Raw genomic sequence first — 26,211 nt, 5'->3', positions numbered from 1 at the left:
AATCAAACATTTTCTCATAAATGTCGCTTCAAGGTCATTCATCATGTGAATCTGGTGATAAAGAACACAATATTTCATATTCAGCTAGTGGCCACTGTAGTCAGAGTGCAGATGCAGGTACAGTGTATCATCATTTGAAACATAAGAATATATGAATACTTAGTTAGTCATACTGTATGTACATGAAAACAAGACTCTAAAGCAGGTAATTTTGTTTTTATGTGAAATGGTTGAAAAGGAGCCTTTATGTTAGCCACTAATTTGTATACTCACTTACTTCTGTTGTAATACTTAAAAGAATGAAGACAAGGGTTACAACATGTAGATCAAGTGTTAACAGTAATCTCATTGAGACTCAAGCTTGATTAGTTTATTTGGCACAGAAGTACTACTTTTGAATTTTAAAGGAAAAATATGCCCTGAATAACCTGAAAATTATAATAATTAATAATCATGTGATTATAATCATGGGATATTTTCTTTCTAATGAAATTTTTTTTAGTTTAAACTTCTTTCATTGACATGTTGGTCTAGTTGTACTAGTTTTGGTTAATGGTTTCGTACATTACCCACAGTGCTGTTTGACTAGCTGCTGATAGTGGTGCCAGTAGGAATCAGCCCTCGTTTCATCTATACCTAAAGAGTGATGCAGCAGCTCTTTAGTCCTTTAGTCTGTCCAGCTCTCACACCACCTCATCTGTACACTTCATGCAAACAGATCAGTGTCCAAAGCTTCAAATTTCATTCTAATACCACAGTCAATACCATCGTGTTGTCATCTTGTAGATAGCTAACTAGTTATGTCCCCATGAGACATCAGTGTAGCACGCAACTGCTAACTTCACACAAGAATAACGAAAATACAGCACCAACCAAAAATTACTGCCAGATTCACTAAGCACATCACAAATATTTCAATATAAACATATTGAATGTGTTTTAGAGTGGGGTTTTCCTTGCTAACTATCTTAATGCATTTAGAATTCAGGCCTTTCCTCTTATAGCCTCCACATTCAAGCAGTACTTGTACAGTCTCTCTGAGAGTGAGTGTCGCGTGGCTCCACCGCAGGCCAACCACATCGGGCCAAGGAAAGACTCTATAGACTTCCAATGGATATCCGGTGGTTTAGCCTGGCAGCTGCACGACTACGTAATAAATTAAACATTGAACCACACATTTTAGTGCCTCAGTCCTACTGTTAATTGGCATACTGGCTAATGCCTCCTGCCAATATTATGGTTTCAGGTATGTGTGTTTGCTTCTGATTTTAATTTTGGTAAATTTTTAGTTGATTAATAGTTATGGTCTTGATGTCTCCCTTTTAACATGACAAAAAAATGATCAACTGTTAATGTTTAAATATGGTTTCGTATGTTATCAAAAGACGCCTGATGAGATCTGTATGTATGTTCAATAATGAGAAATATTTTACATGTGGAGTCACCTGCATTTCAACAAATCCAAAACAAAGTACAAAGCTTCAGATGTTTAGGCCTAATGTGCAAACTGTTTTAACTTCTTTTAGTGTGTTTGACATGAATTGCTGTAAACCCTTCTGAAACTGAGGCTGAGGGTGACGGTTGAAGCACCTGTCATGCAAAGAGCTCATCCTCACTGTTTGCCCCTAGAGAAGTGAAATCCTCTCAGGCCGAGTGCCGAGCAGGTGACCCCCCCTCCTGGCCACCACAAGGCCCAGCCTCAACAGAAATACACTCTGGTTTACCGGCCATGTGTGCTAGGCACCGGCGTCTGCCTGCCCAACACCTTCCGAAGGCTGCTATCAGACACCTCCAGGCAGCCTAGCCTGACCAAGGACCCTAGTTCAGCTTCGGCTGTGGCTTCAGCCTCAGGCAACGCACAGCTCTCTGTGGGTGACCTGCATCCGGCAGATGTCCCAGATGCAGGGCCGAGGGGATTCCACCACAGGAGGGAGGAGGTGTGTGTGTGTGTGATGGGGGTTGCGTAAAAGAAAGCTTCTTCTCCTGTACTGATGTGCAATGCCGACAATTCTGTTTAGTTTCGTGAGAGACTTCCAGTAAGAGCAAATGTGCAAAAGAGAGTTTTTTTTCTTCTCTCAAATTGCTCCCTCTCTCCTCTGTAATAAATTATTTTCTTTTGCTCAAAAAAATCTACATAAAGCAAATACTTTAAGGACTCATCCCAAGTCTGCTCCAGGTTTCAGATACAGGCCCGTGTGAGTGGTTAGCATTTTGAATTAAGTGAAGTACATGATTTAAACCTAGATATACCTCTGCTCAATGTAGGGCCTTTTATACCTATGCTTGTGTAAGCATAACATGTAAAAAAGAAACAAGATATTCTGCAAGCATGCTGACTAAATGATCTATAATGCAGACATATCAGCACAGAAATCGCAAGTATAATAAATAATTTATCATTTGTTTATCAGTAAGCCACATTCGTACATCAGCCCTTATTGTATTCCTTTAGGCCACAAAGGTCAACAACCATTAACGGCAACTAAGTGCCTGCAATTTCTATTAAAATTTTAGGATCTATTTTTATTGCATATCAGAGTTGTTCACGATGTTGTAAGATAGGCTGTACAAACACACACACCTTTCTCATCTCATTCACTGAGATATTATGTAACAATCAATTGCACCTGACCAAGATGTGATTAAATGTTACCTATCTAACCGATCTTCGTATCACTGGGTTATTTCTTGTGACCAAGTGCTACTTTCCTGCTCCAACCAACCTCCGGAAACACAAGGCAATAGACTTGAACACTCCAGGACTGCGCTGGCGCTTTGCAAGTGTGGGGCTTTCCGCTTAAATCCGATACATGGCCTGACTATTGCAATATTAAAAACACGTGTGTGTGTGTTTGTGTGAGATTCTAGATGGTAGAGGTTAGAGCATATGTGAGGCCGGAAGCCTGTGTTCTCTGTGGTTCTGTCCTGCAGTGCTCTAGCCTTGTCAGCATGCTTTCACTGAAGTGTGTGTTTGTGTGTGTGTGTGTGTGTAAGTGTAAGTAATACCCTTGTATACATACATTTGTAAGTGAACATATAAAGCTTATTAGTATATATGTACATATATACATATATAAATTCACTTTGTGCAGTTGGATTGTTTTTCTAGGTACTATGTGTTTTTTGTTTTTAACATTTTATATGTGTTAAAACATTTGTTATATAAAAGGTAATAAACAATCTTATGTAACTTTATATAAAGGTTAATAATTAACAACTTTCCTGTCAATTAGAAACAATTTAGGGGAGCTCAGGTAGAGATTTTTGCAATTCTGATGGTAATACTCAACCTAAGAGTGGTGTTCATAAGGCTCTCTTTTTATCTGATGAGAAATCTGTAATTGCTGGTGATTTTATAACCATTTGTGTCTATTTTGGATCCTATTGGTGTTACTCTGATTGTCCTAGGCCCAAGGCTTGGCTTGAGATCCTATTTGACAAGCATAGCATAGACCCTTTGTCTATGGAGATTCATCACAGCTTAAAGTGCAATATGGTGTACCTCAAGGTTCTGTTTTAGGCCCCCTATTATTCTCCCTTTGGACATATACTTCACAAAAATAAAGTTTCCTTATACTATGCTGATGATACATGATTATATTGAACAGTTCGTACAGATTCATCAGCACAGCTACACATAATGGAAGACTATGTAAATGCTTAAATAAATAGAAACTTGCTTCTTTTAAATTTGGATAAAACAGAACTACTGATGTTGGATACTAAATATGACTATGTAGTATTTACTGTATAATACCCACTTCCTAGCTGTAAGCTGAAGCATTGCAGAATATTAGAATGTAAAAAAACCCATAATCTCAGTGTTCTTAGAAGGCTATTTTCATGCTGTGGTCGAATATGTGTAGTTAATGAAATCTGAGCTCATATTTCAGACAAAACTTCTCTTCAAGAGCATTGTATTATTTGCACACCACACACTGTTCACCGTGTACTAGCTCAGGCCATTCACATGGGTGAGCAGTGTCATCTAGTGGCCTAAAGGACAATTAACTGTTTCATGGATAAAAGAGCTGAAAGTTTTAAAATAGAAGCAACCGCTTGTGCTGGTACAATCGAGTATCAGTATATCTGGATGGATATTGTCACTTTCTTTATGGTTATAATCTCCATCTGGATCTAGTCCTGATACTGATACATGAATGAATGTTCAGGTGTAAATAGGATAGCCAAGTTATACAAGAGTAAATGCATCTCCAATCCACATTTAACAACCTTGCACATGCACATGCCTTGTGAATGCCGATGTTGGCACATAATATTTGACACAACAAGCATCTTATTCATAAAGTTGGTATTTGAATGTAAAGATCATATAAGGATACAATCCAAGACGCATGAAATAACCAGGTGAAAATAGGTTCTTAATGTAAATAATAATAATAATAATAATAATAATAATACATGCAGAGAAATAACCACAGAACCAAACAGTGTTTTAAAATGTTTGATTTATTTATTACTTCTTTATATAACTGCTTGTGCATAGACCAATTAAATGCATCACATTTTCCATTTGAACTCTGGGTCATATAAAAAAAGCATGGCAGACCAATGGATAATGAAAACCTAGAAGAAATCAACTTTATTTATAAAGCACATTTAAAACACCACAAGGGCTGCCAAAGTGCTGTATAATAGAATTAATAACAAATAATTATAAAGGGATAATACTGAATAAAATTAAACTAACACAATAAGACAAGATAAAAGCTAATAAACACACAAAACAGGAGAAGGGCCTAATAAAATAAGATTAAAGAGAATAAAACAGAATAAGGAGATACAAAAAATAAGGAGAAGAAGTTTGTTCTGAAATTGTAAATAGACTAAAATAAAATAGACATAAAATAAGAGAACTAAAATGTAAACTCGCCAGCACTACAGAATGGGCCTATAGCAGGAGTAGGAAGAAGTAGGAAGAGGATTAATAAAATTCCAGTTAACTCTCAGTGGTATGAGGATACTGGGACAGCAACATTAGTAAAAGATTTTAACTAAGGATTTCTACTTTTGAATGTATAAAAGTCCTAACGAATATAAAAATCATCCATTTTTATTTGACAGATTATTAAGTAAAAACAAAAAGAATTGTTGTTTAAATTCATGCTTATAACATGAGGGAAAATGAAATGGATATAGGAGTATGACAATCAATGTGCTCTTAATCATGTAAAATCCAGCTGTAATACAGAAACAGTTTGCCTGGATGTGACTACCGGTATCAATGTTTCTCATGAACATATGAGCAAAACATGAGTCAAAGCTTCTATATACAGAAGTTTGCTGTAGTTCTTCATTCATTATTGTTATTGCCAATAGTTTGTTATAAGATATAAGTCAATAGCACTCACTCACTCACTTTCATTAACTGCTTTATCCTGATCAGAGTTGTGGTGAATCTGGAGCCTATCCGAGGAACACTGGGTGTGAAAGATGAATACACCCTGGATGGGACACCAGTCCATCACACACACTCATGCACACTAGGGGCAATTTATCTTAGCCAATTCACCTACTGGCAGGTTTTTGAGAGGTGTCGGAAAGCCACACGAACACATGCACAGAAATGCCACACAGACAGTCACCTGAGCTCAGTATCGAACCTGGGACCCTGGAGCTGTGAGGAAGCAATGCTACCCACTGCACCACTGAGTTCGATATCATGGGCACATTAAATGCTGCCATTCCATTAGAGAGGAAGCTGACAGGTATAATTATTAGAAATAAATAACAAAGAAGGCTGTCCAATATGGAAAGCAGCATAAGAATAAAGGACTAGAAGGATATATTCTGCTCACTAGAAAGATATTTGTTCATTCTTGGATAGACTGCTAGACCTTGTTCTTGTGGTTAATTTTAGCCGTCAACCTGCTGTTCCATACAATAGCTAACCCCATTTAAAATGCCATGTATTTTTATCTAAGCTATAGGGCTTCAGGGAATCAGTATCATTTCACACTGCATTTTTGGATGTTCCGCCATTTTGAATTGAGATTGCTGTTTTATTGGGTTTTGTTCCAGATTTTTTTCAAGCATAAAAGTAAATCAAATGAGAAGGTGTTGTATTAGGGGATAAAAAGCAACAGTATGTGGATAAAATCAGCAGGTTTATATTAATGCTTTTGTTCTAGTATGTTATAGTTTGTACAGTAACAACTTCCACAGGGAGTTGTATGGCAGACACTCCACATGAACAGATTTAGAATTGATATGGTGATGTTTTCTGTGAGGATGCATTTATTTAGCATTGGAATGAGTCTCCAGTGTCAGTGCTTTATAACACTCAGAACTAACTTGATTCATGGACGACATTAAATGTAACAATAAACATAAAAAAATATGATGTTATTCTTTAATAGATGAAAAATTTAATTGTTGGCAAATTGCTGTATTATAAGAGGAATAAAAACACTTCGAGACATGTTGTTATAGGAAAATAATCAGTTTCATGTTGTTATAGGAAAATAATCAGTTCTTCCCTGTTTTTGCCTTTCCATAACAGAACAATAGCTTCCTACCATAATGACTAGAACACTCAGAACACTCAGTTTGTATAAAAACTTGTTGACTAGCTAGGCTGGCTCTCTGAATAATTGACTGACTCACCCTGGCAAAATAGCAGATCACCTGTAAGACACTGTGTCATGACCACATTCCCAAGCCTTACAGCATGCTTGCTAGTAAGGATGTCATGTTTACAGCACTCTAGCTGAGGTGCCATAAAAGGTGGAGGGCATGACGTTTGATGGTTTGAGGGCTGGGGAGACAACAAGGAGAACAAATATCCTTCGTGGTGCATTGGCTCAGTGCATTAACCTGTTTGAGAACTCAAAATGTGTACCAGTGCCCCTGCACACTAACTATAAAGTATAATAACAGTGAAAGGTACTTTGAATGTTCCTGCCAAGGTTCCTTTTCTGATAAATACTACTAATGAAACAGGTACAGGTAAAGTAGGATAATGTTTAAATACACTAGAATAGTACACGATCTAGTTATAATGATAAAAATATGCAGTAATGGTGATGGGATAATTTAATTTGCTACTGCTACTTTGCTTTTTCTGCTTATTGCTAATTGTAAAGTCTGTAGACATGTAGAAAAATTACCAAGACAAGCAGTCACTCATTGATCATAACTTTGGCTTGCAAAAACAACAACAACAACAACATTCAAATAAGCTTGCAGGTAAATAATGTAAAATAAATCAGTTTGGCCAGTCCTTAAAACCATGTACAAACAGCTCCTAGGGAATGACTCTGCATTCTGAGTTTTCTTCCAGCAGGTAACAGGTCACTGAGAAATGTCATAGTAGTAGTCTCTCAGCCTGGGCTCCACCACAGCAAAGCCTGGCCTCTCCTCCGCCCTGAAGAAATAAGATGACAATGACACGATTGCTGTATTGTGAACTGATGTGACAGACAATGTGGTGTGTGAAGTATAGCCAGGGTTTTCGTGGGTGCTTTTTTTTTTCTTTTTTAATTTCATTGGTGTACACCACAACTCAAACTCGAAAATGTGTACAATGCAAAAATGGCATCTTAGCAAGTAAAATATTACTTTTATGTAGTATTTCCTATTATAATATTTCAACAAAATTACAACTATATGACTTTTAAACATATTTCTAGACATCTTTTCTAATTTCTTGAAAAGTCTAAAAAGTCTTATCAAAGTGATATACATCTTATCTTACAACAACTGTTAAACCATTATCATACTTTCAGAAATAAATCTTGCTCAAGAGTGTATATAAGGTTACTGATGGCAACTTCGATTAGTGCAGTGCTAGACATAAGAATACAGGAAGTCACTCACCTGTATGTCCAGCATTTAATCATGAGGTTGTACATCTCAGGGGGGCAGCTGGGTGGAGCAGCCATCCTCTCACCATTCTCAATCATCTGGATAACCTCATTTCCCTTCATCCCCTACAGAGTACAAAGACACAACAGCATGTCATTCACCTTCCAGATTATAGTCAGACTCGGGAGCGTCTATCACAGGCACTACACTACAACTCATGATTATAAGGTATTATAAGGTCCTGTGCGACATTTTGGTCAAAAATGAGTTAACCACATAAACTTCATCTAAGGGGGATACTATATTATCCTGTGTTTTTGTTTTATTTTGCAAAGATTTTGGTGTAATATTTGTAGACATTCTACATATAGAACAATAAAAGTAATATTAAAAAGTAAGTGTGTAAAACAGGTAAAGTACAGGTCTAAAAGGCAAGTCTTCAAATAATAAGGTCTGTCTATCTGTATTTGGCTAGCTTTTAATTATTAACCATATCGACCATACAGTATGTGACATGACAAATAGCATACCATACCATAACTTTACCTAATAGACACTCAGATTCGCCATGCTGCCTGCGAGTCTGGATTGTTTCTAGATCCAGACAGGCAAAGAGTACACACTGCTTCTCCTTCATCTCGTATGATATGATGCATATATACACTGGTGAATTTTACATACAAACACTCTCCCTCCAGAACGTCTAATTTCAGCAGCAAGCAAACCGATTTGCTGTCAAAAGTGTATCGCCACCCACTGATGGCAACCAGTAGTAGGAACGCCTACTGGCGACTTCATAGTACAGCAACCGGCGACGTCATAATACAGCGACTGGCGACTTAATAGTACAACGACTGGCAACTCAGTTTAAAGTACAGCGACCGGCGACTTCATAGTACTGCAAACAGCTGCGTCATAATACAGCAACCGGCGACGTCATAAGACAGCGACTGGGGACTTCATAGTACAACGACTGGCAACTTGATAGTTTTTTTTTTTAATTAATGCTCAAAAATCAAAAACAGTATACAAAAAATAATACAACCGTCAACATAAAAATGAAAGACAATAATGAAAAAAAGGGGAGTGTTTAATACATTACAAACTGAAAAAACAAAATTGAGACTTACATGTCATTAAAGATAGGAAAAGAGTTACAGACAGATAAAGTTTTTAAAGCTTTTTTGTTCTTAGACAACTGGATCAATAAAAGGTATTGCACAAATTCTTTTATAAAAACAAAAGAGAGAGGCCTGGAGTTTGAATATTTGCATCTGTGGATGTGAAATTTAGCAAAAAAGAAATTTTGCAAAAGAAGCAAAATCAGATTCACTACATAAAACTGTTTTCTTTTAGATTGTTCATACTCAATAAAACCCGGTGCTACGTCCTTCCAAAACAGGACACATTCATTATAAATGTTACTCCTAATGAAACTTGAAACATCTTGCCAAAATTTCTTTGTAAATGGACAGTTCCAAAAGATATGAACAACAGTTTCAACAGAGTCATCACAAAAAGAGCAACTGGAGGAAATATCACTTTTGAATTTTTTCATGTAATGCTTTGCAGGATAGAACTTGTGAATTATTTTGTAGTAAATCTCCTTTACTTTGTTAGTTAGTAAATAAGTATGAGGATGCATCCACATTTTTTTTTTCCAGCAGATGTTGACTGGCAACTTAATAGTACTACGACCGGCGACGTCATAATACAGCGACTGGCGACTTCATAGTACTGCAACCGGCGACGTCATAATACAGCGACTGGCGACTTCATAGTACAAGGACTGGCAACTTAACAGTATTGCAACCGGCGACTTCATAGTACAGTGACTTAAAAGTACAGCGACTGGTGACTTGCAGCAATAAAATTGCTACGTGTGAATGTACAGTCGTAATTAATGTGAACACAGTCGAACAAAGGGAACATAATGGAACGTATAGGAGTGTGACAGGTAATCTGATTCTGAGTCACTTTACTGAATCAATTGGAGGCTGTTTATTGGAAACATCTGTAAATTGTGTAGGCTACATGCTACAGTAACAGGAATTCACAATGTCAGTATAACAAGCAGTTGTATAGCTAATAATGAATTTTATTTAGTGATACTGTTAGCTGGTGTGCGTTATACATTTTTTTTTTTTTGCAAATACAATACAATAAAATAAAAAGTGGCAACTATTGAATCAATGCGTGTGAATCGATTAATTCAACTCACTTAAAATTGGGCTGGTCTCAAAAACACTAGTTTTTAGTTCTGTTTTATGTGATGCTGACAGTAGGCATTTAGCCTGCACCAAACATGAAATTTAATATAGAAAATGTTGATAATTCACTTCCTGTAAATATTTTCAACAAAAATGATAAATGTGTAGCTAGCTAGCTAGTTGTGGAGAATCCAAGATATTTTATACTGTTGTATTGCTAACTAGCTAACGAGCATTTTTTCAACCAAATGTATTGAATGTAAAGAACTTTATTACTCGGTTTGACTAATGACATCTATGTTAAAGATTCAATATATTAATTTTTTAATGCCTCCTCAGCCTCAGTTGGAACACAACATTACATATGTGCTGAAAATATAACGCCTCCTGCTTGTGGTACAAGCCTGGAGAAGCATCACAATAGAAGAAGGCAACAGTTTGGTGATGTAGGAGGTCATCGGCTTGATGCAGTTATTGCAAGCAAAGGATTTGCAACCAAATATTAAATGTTATTTGCTTTAGTTTACTTTAAGACTATCTGTTCCAATACTTTTGCTCACTTAAAAATTGGGTGGTCTGGCACAAAAGGTGCCATGTCCTAAGTTGTTTAACACATCTAGATGTAAATATCAGGAAATGAAAGTTGAAATTTTTGATGTATCATCTCATATTCGTTGTTTGATCTCAAACCCAAATGTCTTCAGTGTATAGGAAAAACCAAACTAGTGGCCTTGCTGTTCCAGTACTTTTGGAGGGGAGTGGATAAATATTTTATTGATCTAAAAGATGTAGCTTGTGTATATATTGCTCTACCCTGCTCTAATTTGCATGGCTAACTTTTAGATGACTGTAACTCTGCTTGCGATGGTGACAGTGATGAGGAAGTCGATACCATATAATACAGACTTTCACATACCTTGTATGGCTTCTGTCCATATGAAAAAGCCTCCCACATCAGCACTCCGAAGCTCCACACGTCACTCTTACAGGAGAACTTGAAGAAGTTCATGCATTCAGGTGCATACCACTTCACAGGCCACTTACCGTGACCTTTAGACTAAACAAGAGGGAATAAACAGGTACAGTTAATACCTGGTTTAGCTGCTTCTTAAACACTAGACCATGTTAAAGCTTACCAATCCAATTTCATATTATAAATCACGATGCAATTTAAATATCTGTACCAAGTGATTTCCACTTCATGTCATCTGCATGCAGCTTAATTAGAACATTACAGTCGTTCTGCTGACCACCAGTCTATCATACGTCGTCAGGTCTGTTGTACCTACTGTAGTCTGTTCTTAATGTTATGCTATGCAACTATAACCAAAAAATATATATATTTCTTTATATTATTTATATTTCTTTGTATTGCATACTCATGCAGTATTATAATGAGAAAGTGGAACTGAATTGCATTTTACTAGCTACATTCTTAGCATAAGAATATCAAGGTGACAGCTGTTGAAGTATTGGAGGTTATTAGCATATGTTTATGTAATAAAATTATATATACCTCATTATATTACTTTTATTATTACATAACTTTTTATCATTTAATTTTCACTGCACTTTGAGCTATCACATGTATAAAAACTGTTCTACAAATAAAGTTTATTACTTTATCTATCATTATTACTTAGTATCAGTTTATTATCAGAGGGAGATCTGATTTTCAAATGTAAGATGTCCTTTTCCCTCTATTACTAGGATTTTATTTTAATAATCTTCACTGAACCTGTAATTTCATAATTTTTTTTCTTATAAATATTAACATTATTAATATAGCAAGATTGACTGGCAGTAGATTGTGCCTTAAGTAATTAAACAACAAATTCTGAATACCACTTCTGAATATTGTCCACCCAAAATGCATGATTTGTACAGGTCACACAGAGATTTTATTTCTTCATCTCCCCCTGAAATGAATTCCTGACTCTGCCACTGCACTGAACGGAAGGTTGCATGTTTAAACTGCAGGACTGCCAGAGAGGTATTGTTGGTCCTTTGAGGAAGCACATTAACGCTGAACAGCTCTGCTATATGTTTGGTTTGTATTCTTTGACACACTGCATTCTTTGGCATCACTTTGATTAAAACATCTGGTGAATAAATACACTGAAATTCAAAGCTTCTTCTGTCACCTAGGGTTAGATTGCACATAGTTTGTCTTCACTCCAAATCTAGGAAAAGTCTTCTGGAGGTGGGGCATACCTCATAATAATCCTGCTCACTGGTGAGGGCTTTGGACAGGCCAAAGTCGCTGATTTTTGCATAGTGCTGGGTGACTAACAGCACGTTGCGGGCTGCCAGGTCTCTGTGAACAAAGTTATGCTCCTCCAGGTACTTCATCCCCATAGAGACCTGATGCACAAGCTCGGTGACGTTTTTAATGGCAAGTCTGTGGGAAAAACAAGGTCACACCACATCTGTCTGATCCCACCATTCTCTCATTTATACATTAAATTCAGGAAAAACATGATAACTAAATGTATGGGTTTCACCTAAAAGATTCTCAGGACTTTTATTCCACTTTGCACTAAGAGCTATTGCTTTTTGTTTTTGATTTTTTTTTTTAATCTCTGTTTTTCAGTTTTACACAGTTTGGTTATTTCCTTGTTCCTAAATAATTGGATTTAAATGCTAATAATAGTTATAAGAAGCAACCAGAAGAAAATATTATCCTTTCACCATGCTAGAGAAAAAAAACAACAACTTTGAGCCTGCTTGTACTTTGCCTTAAATGAGAATTAACAAAGTAAACACTGTTTTACGTTACTAGACATCTTATCAAGGCACATGCAAATAAAGTAGCTAGAGACATGGCAAAAGGAAAAGCAAACTTTTGATAATAAAGATAACTACCGAGGTAGGCTCAGTTTCTGTAACATTTAGCCTCTGTTGTACTCTGTGTTGGAAACTTTATTTGTCTCTTAATTGTAAATCTTGGAGACTGGGGTTGTATTTTAAACTTAAGGACATTTCATCCCTCATTTGAGTGGTATCTTTAGTTAAGAAAAGATAAATCCAATCAGACGAGAGGTGAAATGTCTCCAAGATTCAATGTCCAGTCTCCTAGATTTGTCATTGCAAAGCATTTGGTATAACCTGCATGACTGAGTAACTTATAACAGGCATACTCTCCCACATTCTAAAAAGTCCACATGACACTGAAGCTGTTTTCTTAAATGTGCGGTGAACCAGGCTCTGTGGTGCTAAAAGATTGATACTATACCTGTTCTTTTGCAGATACTTGTTCAGAGGGCCGAGCTCAGCCAGCTCCATGACCAACATGAGGTTCTCGGCCTCACAGATGCCGATCATACGCACTATGTAGGGGTTGTCAAGCTGCTGCATGACTTGAGCCTCACGAAGCATTTCATCCTTTACTGCAGCATTGTTTTCTCCATTCTTCAGGATCTTTACTGCTACCGGTTTCTGTGTTCTGGAGCATGCACACACACACACACACACACTCACCTTTAAATCTAGTGAACCACCTGTCGACCCTGAAACACTTCAAGCTGAATGACAGATTTATGAGAAAGTTTAATTTACACTTTTGAGTCAAATGTGTTTTGTATCTGTATCTTAACACACTAAAACAATTTAACTCCAGTTAAGTCATGTACTACAATAGGGTTCAAATGAGTCCACTTCCAAGTCATCAGTTGTTTTAACAAATTTTAACATGTACATGTGTTACCATTTGAATATATGGTGAAACAACAAATTGAAAAAAACTGAAGCAAATGGTGGGCAAACATGATATTTGGATATACATTCACCCTCCATTTTAATAGGAACACCTGTACACCTGCACATTCATGCAGTTATCTAATCAGCCAATCATGTGGCAGCAGCACATTGCAAAAATCATGCAGCTACAGGTCAAGAGCTTCAGTTAATGTTCACATCAAACATCAAAATGAAGAAAAAGGTGTGATCTCTGTGACTTTAAATGTGGCATGGTTGTTGGTGCCAGATGGGCTGGTCTGAGTATTTCAGAAACTGCTCATCTCCTGGGAAGTCACAGAGGTCACACTTTTTCTCCATTCTGATGTTTGATTCATATTCATTTCTTCATTCATCTTTAGTAACTGATTTATACTGTGGTTTAAATCACTGTGGTTTAATTACTAATTATTAGCTGGAAGACATCTGATTTCTGGTCAGATCCTCGGTTTTGTATATATTCTGTAGCTAGCTGTGCTGTTTGTGTGGCCACAATGTACTAGCTTATGCCCAGTATGCTTGTAGTCTATAAACCATTAAAATAGAACAAAAGTTGATCCTCACAATATGTGCCCTTTAAAACTTCACAATACCAGACTATACATCTTATTTATTCATACATACTGTATGAAACCCTGAATTATGTAAAACGTTTGCTTAAAAAAAGTCATATGATATCCACCTTCACAGATACAGAATCCAATAATCAGTATCCCTGTAGCCTGCACATTTTATTGTTTCCCTAATCCTGACGAACTTGATTCAACTAATTGGTGAACAGGCTTAATTTGTGGAAGAGCAGGAAAAAAAAATTATGCAGGACAAAGATGCTACCCTAAACAACTCACTTCCTCATCTGGTAGGTGCCCCTAAGAACTGTGCCAAAATTGCCTGAGCCAAGCTCTCCATCCTCCAGGAGCAAGTTTTTCCGGTCCACTGTGGTTGAGCGTAGTTCATCAGGGTCAGCATATGGACTCTCATACACCTCAGTGCTCATGGGTAAATCGTCTGTGTAAGCATGTTCAGAGAGTTAAAAGAAGGAAGTGAAATTCAGTCATTTCCTGTCAGCACTATTATAGCTATAAAACATTGAACGTTTTCTCGTTGTTACCTATATAAATATCATGGCCTAATTATGGACATTTCAACTAACCTGTGGCAAGCACTGTTGCCGTCCGAGCATAAGGATTATCAGTCTCGTTATTTTTGCGAAGATATGTTGTGATCTGTAGGCATACGAGATAAGAAAGAGAGAATGATAAAGATATGTGGGCACACATGGTCTAATTCACAGGTTACCAACTCTGGTATACCCTGGAGTATACCTTGTCCTGCACATTTTCATGTGCACCCATGCTCTAACACACCCACTTCAACTCAGAAAGGGCTTTTAATTAGCTGATTAGTCGAATGAGGTGCGTTAGAAATTTGTGCAGGATGAAGGGTACTCCAGGACCAGGGTTGGAAACCTGCGATCTAATTAGCTACATGGGCACGCATTGGCTAATTACAGTCTTTCTTGAATGCTTACATAATGTTATTGCACATTGGCAAACATTTCTCAATAGCTTCGTTTTCTTTTGCCAAGCCATAGAAGTCTTCTCCTTACACACTTTTTGCAAAACACTTGCTCCACCTTCAAGCACAAATTTCATGAACAAGTCTCATGCCACATTTCAGGAGAACTAAGACATAAAATGCATGCATTTGGAAATCAGTGAAAGGACACTGACCTTACTGGGGCAAACCTCTAAGATCTTTTCTTTACACCTCTTTAACGTTGTCTATAGAATGAGAAAAATTAAGTCAAAGTGTTAATTTCTAGAGACAATAAAATACAAAGACAGAGATATGCGTGTTTCCGCGACAGTACAAAACATGTATGGGTTATTTTTACGGAGGAATGCCACAGAATAAAATATGACATGGTTACTGCCAGCCAAGGGTTCAGCCAGAGAGCTTTGGAATGGGACAATACACATGACCAAAGAAGGTGGAAGCAGTCCCAGTGAAAAATTCATGTTACATTAGTTAGCCATGATTTGGATATGAGAGAGGCAGAAGATTTTTCAATGATTGTTCAAAATTCTCCGGCTGAAAGGAAATGAGATGACACATTGACAGTGTCATTTGGACAGTTCACATGTGCACATTCAAGTGTCAAATTGCACAGTTCTTCTTCTTCTTTATAAAAGGACTAATTTTATTTCTTTATCTGGTATCTTGAATGTTCGAGTCTTTTTGTTTCATTCATTCATTCATTCATTCATTCATTCATTCATTCATTCTCATTAAAGCATGGTGTGTGCAATTTTAATGTAAATATTTCACTTAGATTCACTCTGATTTTGCATTTTTAATTTTCTGACAATATGAAGTTTCGCAAAATGTGTGTAGAATTCCAAGAAATGTGTTTCAGAGCAGAGCACTGTTTTCTGAATTATTTGTAAGCAAGTGAGAAAAACTGTAATGGCACATTGTGTCCATGAAATGGCACACAAGCAAACCACACCACACATACTGTTTCCCAGTCTCCTTCATGGCCCTTTGCATAAAACATCTTTCCACCTATGTCTGTGGACATTAATCAAACCCAGTAAATTTATAGATTTCTGGTGGCAGACCATGAAAGAGAAGAGAATCCGAGTCTGTAAATAAGTCAAAAAGCCATAGGATAAACTGATCACATAAAAAGTAGAGATAAGACATATACTTTGGCAGGTGTACACTCTTAGAAAAAAAAATAGTTCTGTGAATAGTTAAGGGTTCTCATTAGAACCCTTACTGATAGGGAAACACTTTATTGTCCACATAGAGCGTTTAAGGGTTTCCCTCACATGGACATCCTGTAGGGTTCTAGATTTAATTTCTTTTTCTAAGAGCGTAGGAAATGGTAGATAGGTGTTTAATTGAAATTAATGAGAAAAGGCAGAACATGTAGTCAAGTAATCAACTGAACTGATTATGCTAGTTTGTAACAATAAATAAGTTTTTTTTGTTTGGTTTTTTTTTTTTTTTGTTTGGTTTTTTTTTATCTTGTGACATTTTGGCCCTTTGTCAGCATTATTTCCCAGTGAGCACTAGGTGGCACTATAAAATAGATCAACCATGGGACAGCCCTTCTGTTCAGCATTATGTACATGGTAGGTTTTATGTACACTGTAACACAACACAAGTCAAACATTTGGACACACAAGATTAAATTAAACCTATGTTCACACTAGCAAGCGACAAAGTGACAGACGATCATCCATGTTCTATGCATTGTTTTTGCGTGACACTGTTCTGTGATTTCAGTGACAAAGTGGCATTTGAATGAAGATATTCTCAATTCTATGCAAATTAGGTATGAATGTTGAATGTTCCCTCGGACCAGCTTCACTTACTACCTCCAGTTATTTCCCATTTACTGTTTGAGAAGCAAAAATGGAAGAAAAACGTATTAAACGTGTTTAGAGACATGAAGAAAAATACAGCTTGGAAGGAAGTAGCAAAGATCTTTGGTGCTTCTAGAGAGTGTATTGCTAGTACAATCAGCGTGTGCATAATCTCCAAACGAAGTTAGTAAAAAGCCTAGCACATAATATGTCAATCAAACAACCAATTTGCACACTGATTAGTGCATTACTTAATTTCTTTATAACTGGTTAGTGTAAGAAGCTATATATAGCTACAGCCATTTCTCATTAGAACTAGAATAGATGGACAGTGTGTGCACATAAACAACAAAAGTAGCTTGTTGCTACATCCACACAAGAAAATAGCTACAAGCGACACACAAGTGATATGCTGTCTGCTAGTGTGAACATATGGTAACATCTTTTGGATTTATTCCTAGTGGTTGATGTCTTTATGTGAATTTATTCCCATTTAAAATATGTAATAAAAATAAGGAAAAGTCATATAAAGTAATATATACACTCCTGGGCAAAAAAAAAGGGCCAAGCCCAAAATGGCAAATATTAAGCTTTTAATGGTCTTAACAACAAACCATTGGTCAGAAAATTAGCGAGAATGAAACGAATGCACTCCTGAGAGCTCCTGTGCCACCATTTGCTCGTTATATGAACTGTTTGGGGAAAAGCTAGAAACAGAGAAATTCACTTGTATAATCTTGCACACAAAGGTAAAATCCTGATAATAATTAAAATGTTTTGATGTAAAATTCAAACAAACACATGTCCAGGTGTACAAAATTTTCCAAAAATATCTTCTGTTTTTTTTTTTTTCTTAAAAGATTAGTCATTGTTTGGTTATCTGCCACACCTGATGCAGCTCAAGGGCCACAAGGCTTAAACATTTAAAGAACTCAGAGGGAAAAGCTCCCATACTAACTTCCTTTATCTATTTGTTTAATTCTTGCTCATTTTCTGACCAATGATTTGTTGTTAAGACCATTAAAAGCTTAAAATTTTGCCATTTTGATTGCCCTTTTTTGCCCAGCAGTGTACCATCACACATTCACTGTATAGTTCCACTTTTGTTATTTCACAGTTTTGATAGTTTTACTATTATTCCACATGTTAAATAGTAACAACAGTGTAAACTTACTACTAAGTGTGTCCAAAACATTTGACTGGTACTGTATGAAGAACTAATAACTTATTGCACATTAGATATCAGTGTGTAAAACCTAAGAAATAATGGAATAGATTACTATTTTGTGAGAGTATACTAAAAATTACCAAGTATTAGAGCTATGAAATATTTTCATAGCTAATATATGTATTGAATATGCTGTAAAACCAAGAGCTTTGAACCTGACATGGGCACCAAATGCAAAGGCAGTCACCGAAGGGATGCTGAATGATGGACTCATTGTGGAGAGGAAGTGTAGGTGAGTGGAGGAAGAGATGAGAGAGTGCAGATGAGAGGGGTGTAGGCAACCAAAGACGGATTAGCAGGGAAAAACTACACATAGTGGTGGATGACAGCCAGGCAGACGTTGTACCACCGGGGCAGAGATGAGGGGATGGTATATTTGTGCACCTTTTTGAGACCAGGTTTGGGGAAGGAAGCGGATCTGAATCTGGAGAGAATTCCACTTGTGCCACCCAGCTAGAAAACCACAATTTTGAAGAGGATAAAGTTATTGTACTGAACACTTATTAAATGTGGCCCATGCACTGCTTCATGCACCAGCATTAGGAATAATATTAATGGCATAAAAAGAAAAAAGGAAATCATACAATAAGATATCCTGAATAATCTGAGGTGTACTGTAATCCTAAAGATGAATGACAAAGCAATTAGTGACAATTCTCTCATATTAAGCTTACCACGCATTGTGTCTCATGAAGCATCAGTTTCTACCAGGGAGGGTTGTGTCAATATTGTGATACACAGCAATGTTTACAGCAGATGGTGTTTACATAAAATTAGTTTTTCATATCCGCTCTCATTTTGTTTTAATACTAATTAAATCTGCAACCAAATCTTAATAGCTTTCGGTAAATGCCTGCTTTTATGTCAAACATGAGCAAATGCTTTCTGTGGGCCAATATAATTATGACTGGTGAATATGACCTTATTACAAGTGTAAATATTGTATTACTTTCTTCTTTTAAATTTGCACTCCAAACTGTTTATTTGCTAATGATGGTAGAGTAACACTCACCTCTGGATGATTTCCAGGAAGTGCAGGTGGGCCTGAGCACAATAAACATGAATATTAATAAATAACACAAATTGTAAATAATAATAATAATAATAATAATAATTTAGATCTCACATTCACGCTTAGTTAACTTGTGATGTCGTTAAAATATATGATTTCCCATGTATCTAGTTATCCGTTGTCACATCTCAAACCACTTCAGCCAATCCATCCTTCAATCCGTACATCCATACATCCAATCATCCATACATTATCCATCTATCCATTCATCCATCCATACAACCAACCATCATCCATCCGTCCATTCATAGATACTTCATTCAAACATCTATTTAACCACCCAGCCAACCAACCAACCATTTAACCAACTAACCATACATTATCCCTGCATTCATTCCACCACATAACATCCATCAATTTATTCATTCATTATTCTATCCATCCATCCCTCCCTCCATTCCAACAGACAACTGTCCATCCATTTATTCATACCTGCATCCATCCATCCATCCATCCATCCATTCATCCATCCATTCATTCAACCGTCCATTCAACCATCCATCCATCCATTCATCCATCCACCCAATCAAAAATGAATTCATTAATCCCTCCATCCAGCCGCCTTGAGAGCAAACATGGCTACCTTCAGGTCGTGGACAGGGGTCAGTCAGCACCCGGAGCAGGCCATCAGGTTTGTAGGAATAATGCTCCACCAGCTACAAGAAGAAATATATTATAAATGATCCAAAAATTCTTTGAATGTTAGTAAATATTAATAAATTCACTAGTATCCACAACCACCTGTAGTTTCTATGCAACATTCTATATTAGTAGACATGACCTCATTTAAATAAATTTAAATAATCAAAATAATGGACACAAAACCTTTTAGAAAATTTTGTACTGCAGAAGTATTCATTGTCTTCTTACAGGTCAGTATATTAAATTCTAAAAAAAATAAGTTTGAATTAGCTTCCTGTATACATTCCTTACCTGCCAAAGAGTGTCAAACTTTTTCCCATCAGGAATGGAGAGTTTGCCAGCTTTGTCCCTATCGATGCGATAGTGCATGACTTGGCCATGATGGAGGAGACAGAGTGCATAGGAGCCATTGTTATCTCGCTGCCGGATTCTGTTGAGTTGAGAGAAACCAAGAAGAAAAGACAGAATAATAAAACGGGACACTTTACCGTGGTGCATGCTTTTGATCCAACACAATATTCCAGCTATACGCTGTCACTAAGTGACGGTAGGTACGTTTCAATTTTTTCTCAGCTTTAGACAACCAAGAGACAACCATTTTACATGCATTAAAAGGCCACTATAGGTAAACTACAACGAAAGAAGAACTTTTACTCTCAGAAAGAAGAACTGCTACTACTGGTGTAGTGAAATAAACAGATGGGTGACAAATTAAAGGAAAAACACTAGCTCTGTTATGGTGTGGGGGCATTTTGTTGACATATGCCATGACCTTCACAGTAACCAGATCTCAACCAGTTGATTCTGGAGCGACACCACCACTATCAAAACACTAATTGACAAAATTTTTTTGGAAGAATGGTGTTCATCCCTCCAGCAGTGTCCCAAGGTGCAATGAAGCTGTTCTGTTGGCTTGTGGTGGAATTAATTTTTTAAATAATTCAATTAAAAAGTTAGGTTTGTTTCACATCTTTAGTGTGAGAATAAGCTAATTATCCACAAAGACTCAGAACATCTTTACCAAGGGTGCCAATAATTCTGGATCTGACTGCATACATGTACACGCAACACACACACACACACACACACTGTGTATCTTATGACTCCACCTCCCACTAGCTCTTTGGTCATTTCAGGAAGTCCTGTACAAGAGTGTGAGAGCGGAAACCACAGTGTGTGCCTGTTTCTGCCTCTTTCTCTCTTTCTGTCTCTCTCTCAGCCCCTCTTTCTCTGTGGGCGGGTGATGTGTAAGCACACAGCCATAAAAAGACTTACAGAGAACCTCAGAGAGACTTCCACTCAGAAACAGAAACGTTCTCGAGTTGGACTGTAAAAGCATATTGGAGTAAATTATGATCAGTTTAGACTTTCATCGCAGGAAAATGAAAATAGTTCATTTCTTCTGTTTAAAATTTGCTGTAATGCTGGAAAATGAATTTTTAAAAATATTTTTTAAACAGAATATAATGTATGAATAATTTGTTAAACTTTGCAATATTTCATGTACAATTTATAATATTTCATGTACATTTACAATGTATAATTCTAAACGTTATTGTAAGGAGAATTTAATTTATGAATTATGTAAAGCTCATAGTGAGAAGAAAAAATTATAGGTAACAATGTAAACAAGCTGAAAGAGAAATCTATAGTTATTGTCTCAACACTATAAAAATTACACAACCAGTAAATAATAAATTATCTTGAAAAAGAAGAAAACTCAGAAAGATGATATCAGGGGTAACTTGCATTTGTTATCTTAAGCACCAAAAAAACAGTTCAAAGTAATGACTGGCCTTATAACATACATCATTACTAATGTAAAATTAATTTAAAACGTATTTCTGGATAATGGTTAAAAAAAATCTTCTGTTGCACGTCTCTTCTCATCTTATAGTTTTGACATTTTTTTATCTCACCCTTTGCAAGTTTCTTCTACTTACAGAAACTTGCCATTGGTGCGGGGGTTGTTGAGTAAACGTGGCTCAGAGTCTTCCCGTGTGATGGTCCCGTGAAACCAGGGCATCTTCTCGTGTGCCGTGGTGGCAATCAGCTTCTCCAGCTGAGGCCTCTGACTGATGATAGCCTGCTCCAATGAGGCACCCTGATAAACATACAATGCATTATGTTATTAAAAAGAGAGAGAGAGAGCGAATGCTCACACACAGAGCTCCTCTTATTAAAATTTTTTTTAAAAATTATATTTTTCTTAAAATATATGATGCACAAGTCATTTATTTGATTTCTTCTTAAATGTTTGGTCATTTTTGTAATTAGTAACCAGACAAAAATTCTGTTAACACTTCCACTTAGGGATTTCCAGTTAGCCTTCTCAAAAAGTGGAAGTTCAAGAAAACCACTAAAGATACATCCAGTCTTTTCTTAGAAAACCAACACAAAGCTATGAGTTACTGACAACTTGTCAAAAAAATCACTTAAAAAAATATAGGCCTTGTTTTCGCTTATGGATTACTCACATATTTATTGTTTAGTACTACCAATAAATCATAAAAAAATCCAGTTTATTTTTTATCCCATTTATTTATTTTTTAATGAGAGAAAAATTAAATGTTACAAAATAAAACACTAAGTCAAAAATTTGCAACCACACACCGCTGGGATCATCATCAAATATTTTAGATTCTGATCTTCCATTGTACCATAGAGGGATATATGAAGGCAATTTATTCATGGACGATGCTAAACTGAATACATAATTATATGAATTATTTGAATAAATAATTAAATATATGGTGCAATGTGACAATAAAAAAGATAATCACTATACTGTAGGTATTTAATTATTTATTTAAACATTTATTTTGCACTGAAATTTGAAACTGAAGCTAACACATTCACTCCCTGTAAGTGAGAGTGCTTAGTGATTGGTCAAGTGTTTCTGAAAGTCCCGCCTCCCTGTAGAGCCTGTAGTCTAGATCAATCTGGCGAGTGCGTGAAGAGAAACCTGAGTGCACAGCCCATGCTGGCATCATTTCAATTCTTGAGGAAATCTTCATATTGTTCTTTAAAGTGGGTTATATTGTTACTAACTTTGATTTGATTTGCAGTGGTAAGAATTTACCGGTAATATTTCAGTAGATATAGGGTCACATATTACACATTAACCTCGAGCATGCATGTAAATTCAGCATTTATTTTATTTTAATGTATTTAATGGTTCGAGAAATTGAAAAGATTGTGCTGTTTATGCACCATTCTACATTCATACACCATTATACACTTTAAAAAAAAAATATTTATTTATTTTGTGTTTATTTAATACCTTTAATACCTTTAATACCTAAAATCTATCAGGCATTTTTAGTGAAGCGGCACTGTAAAACATTTACTATAAAATTTACAGCAATTCCACAGTAAAAGAGTTGCCAGTAAAGCACTTTAAATAAATAAGTCAGTAGTTAAATACTTAAATAACTGCAAAACATATTTACAGTAAGCAACTATAATATCTTTACAAACAGTTGCTGTTATTTTTACAGTAATGTACTATAAATTTTGCAAGTAAATTACTTGTAAATATAATTCTAATATAAAATAAAACATAATCTGGTACATTTGGCTGATGCAGGATACGACTGAGCAGAAGGTTAAGGGTTTTGACCTCTTATTTCAGGTGATTTTTCTACCTTCAGAGAAGAGTTAGCACTAACCTTTAGCTTCCATGTCTGCTGTACATATTGCCTGATGAGCTGCTCCTTCAGATCCTCGAAAGCCCCCACCTTGGGCTCGACACCCCGAGGCCGATTGCAGGGCTTTTTCAGCAGACACACCAGGCCGTCTGACTCCTGTGCGTGGTATTCCACCACATCCACTGGACTGCGGTGGGATTTTCCACCTGCTATGGCATATGTGTCATTCAGCTCCCTCTCGATGGTGTAGTGGTAGCACTGATGGTTGTAGGCCACGGACAGAGCGAATCCACCCAGGTAGTTGCGGCTCTGGCGGAGCAGGTAGAGACCGTTGCTCATGCCTGCTTGCCTCAGATAGTCCTCAGCTTCCTCTCGAGTGATGTTGCCATAGAAGAAGGACAAGAATTGCACCTGGTCTGCCATGACTGCTCACTCACTTCTGACTGCCTGAAGAAGTCCTACTCACTCGTTACCTGTACAAGAATGGGTTTGTTATTATTCACAGTGGGATATTATATGATCTATCATTAAGATCTGAGCGCAGTTTGATGAACAGTGATGAAGAAACACCCGCAGTGCTATTCTCTCTGATATATGTCTCTATAGGTGTCATCTGTTTGGCCAAGCTGTCACTTTTTGAGATGACTTGTGTTTCTTGTGGTTATTTATATTATTCTCTTATTGCAAGAAAACATTTTTTAAATTAATGACCAGTGACTAATGACTAGTGTTTTTTTCTGTTTAGTTCTGGTGCAATATTTATTCAGCACAATATAACAATACATGTGCAAAATGCTAATATTTACTCTGTCGCTGCATATTTTTCTGTTCTTCCGACTTAAATGCACATTATACAACTAAGCTGCTAATTATCCAGCTGAAATCTAATCTACCAATGGGAATTGGCCTAACAGTTTCCCAACCTTCAGGACTTGTACAACTCCAGAGTGAAGAAACGGGCAGCTAACATCATCACAGACCCCTCTCACCCCGGCCACAACCTGTTTGCACTCCTCCCTTCAGGCAGACGTTATAGAACTCTGTGCACTAGAACATCTAGGCATAAAAACAGTTTTTTCCCCCATGCCATCTTCAGCTTAAACAGCAGCTGACACAGGAATCATTACCTGTGTTTTTGTAATACATTTCTGTAAGTCATCCTCCATCTCTAATTACTGCCTCTTTCTCAAGTATTATGTAAATACATATGCATATCTCTTTATTTATACAGCTGTATATAGAGTAAATAATGCATAAATCTGTACATAAATCTTCTGTTCCAGATTCATACACATTATTATTTTTTATTTTTTTATCCTTAAGTCTTACTATTTAAATGTTTTCTGTTCTCATGTAAGATATGTATGTATGTATGCATGTATGTACCAAGAGCACCTTAAAAAACCACAACAAATTCCTTGTGTGTCTGCGCACACACACTGGGCGAATAAAGCTGACTCTGATTCTGATTCTGATTAACCATAATCCTATCTGTATTTTATGGTTGTAATGATTTCCAGAATTCCACTCATTCAGATCCAAGATATATTTTGGATGTAATAAGTAAGTAATAAAACACTCTCAGGTATGCTCTTATAGGAAAATAATCAATGATGGGGTGATGTGATGTGACCGTATGCAGAGCAGAATTATTGTTACCACCCTGAAGTTTATTTTATTTTCCAATAACAACATATCCAGAGTTTTTTTTTATTCCTCTTATACCACAGCAGTATGGCAACAATTACTTTTTTTTATTTATTAAATAACAACGTCATACTTTTGATCCATTTATAGTTACATTTACTGTTGTTACACTTCTGTGAAACAAGTTAGTTACTGTTATCACAAACTTTATAGCAGCTACAAACAGACATTCCCTCACTTCCTCTTAATCTGTCCTTAGAATTTCCTGGAAACTTAATGGAACAGCTTTACGTCTGTCTACGAAGCCCTGAAATATTTTTAAAGTTTTGTTTCTTATTAATTTTATATATATGTGCTGCATCTGTCTTACAAATAGAGTGTTAGCTATTTTCTATAGAACCAATAACCCATTAGAACATGAGCATTAATATAAACCTGTGATTTGAATTATGACTATCAGAGCTGCTGTTATAGAAAATTAATCGCTCCCTTCTGACCAATCAGATTTGAGGATTCAACAGGAGTATAAATGGAATTATTGTGCCATTATAGAATATTAGTCAGTTTTATCTTGGTATCTATAAATGGTATGTATCAGTACTTTTCTTACAGATATCCTGAGATATAGATGCAAGTATCACTGAAGTGTGTTAAATCCACCAAACAAACATAAACAAGGACACATTTAAAGCCTTTTAGAAAATCATAAAATGTATCTAGAGGTCAACTGGGAATACTAACCATTACAAAACCAACAATCTAGAATGTTTTGTTTTGTTTTTAGCAGGTAACAGGTCTTTTCTGAGTTGGCATGGGATTTCGT

The 26,211-nt window shown here is 36.3% G+C and overlaps 1 protein-coding gene across 8 annotated transcripts in view; it reads right to left on the bottom strand.

Moving 5' to 3' along the window:
- Positions 1–4,452: 4,452 nt before the first annotated feature.
- Positions 4,453–26,211, bottom strand: part of syk (spleen tyrosine kinase) — a 64,998-nt gene continuing 43,239 nt past the window's right edge. For 5 of the 8 annotated variants that reach the window (XM_026942506.3, XM_034312418.2, XM_026942505.3 and 2 more), the window contains exons 2-15: positions 23,763–24,214; positions 22,035–22,195; positions 20,383–20,521; positions 20,033–20,105; positions 19,390–19,421; positions 18,762–18,830; positions 15,506–15,556; positions 14,926–14,998; positions 14,621–14,780; positions 13,273–13,482; positions 12,252–12,438; positions 10,954–11,094; positions 7,840–7,952; positions 4,453–7,387 (exon numbers count right to left, since the gene is read on the bottom strand). In XM_026942506.3, the coding sequence (XP_026798307.1) occupies positions 7,315–7,387; positions 7,840–7,952; positions 10,954–11,094; positions 12,252–12,438; positions 13,273–13,482; positions 14,621–14,780; positions 14,926–14,998; positions 15,506–15,556; positions 18,762–18,830; positions 19,390–19,421; positions 20,033–20,105; positions 20,383–20,521; positions 22,035–22,195; positions 23,763–24,164 (1,884 nt within the window). In that variant the 5' untranslated portion in view covers positions 24,165–24,214 and the 3' untranslated portion in view covers positions 4,453–7,314. The remainder of the gene's footprint in view (positions 7,388–7,839; positions 7,953–10,953; positions 11,095–12,251; positions 12,439–13,272; positions 13,483–14,620; positions 14,781–14,925; positions 14,999–15,505; positions 15,557–18,761; positions 18,831–19,389; positions 19,422–20,032; positions 20,106–20,382; positions 20,522–22,034; positions 22,196–23,762; positions 24,215–26,211) is intronic. The other 3 variants (XM_026942508.3, XM_026942509.3, XM_026942510.3) reach the window with 3 other exon arrangements.

The sequence above is a fragment of the Pangasianodon hypophthalmus genome, chromosome 17 (genome assembly GCF_027358585.1).
Source record: "Pangasianodon hypophthalmus isolate fPanHyp1 chromosome 17, fPanHyp1.pri, whole genome shotgun sequence".
Taxonomy (NCBI): Eukaryota; Metazoa; Chordata; class Actinopteri; order Siluriformes; family Pangasiidae; genus Pangasianodon; species Pangasianodon hypophthalmus.
The sequence above is the reverse complement of the archived record's forward strand: the minus strand, read 5'-3'. Positions and strand labels throughout refer to the sequence as shown.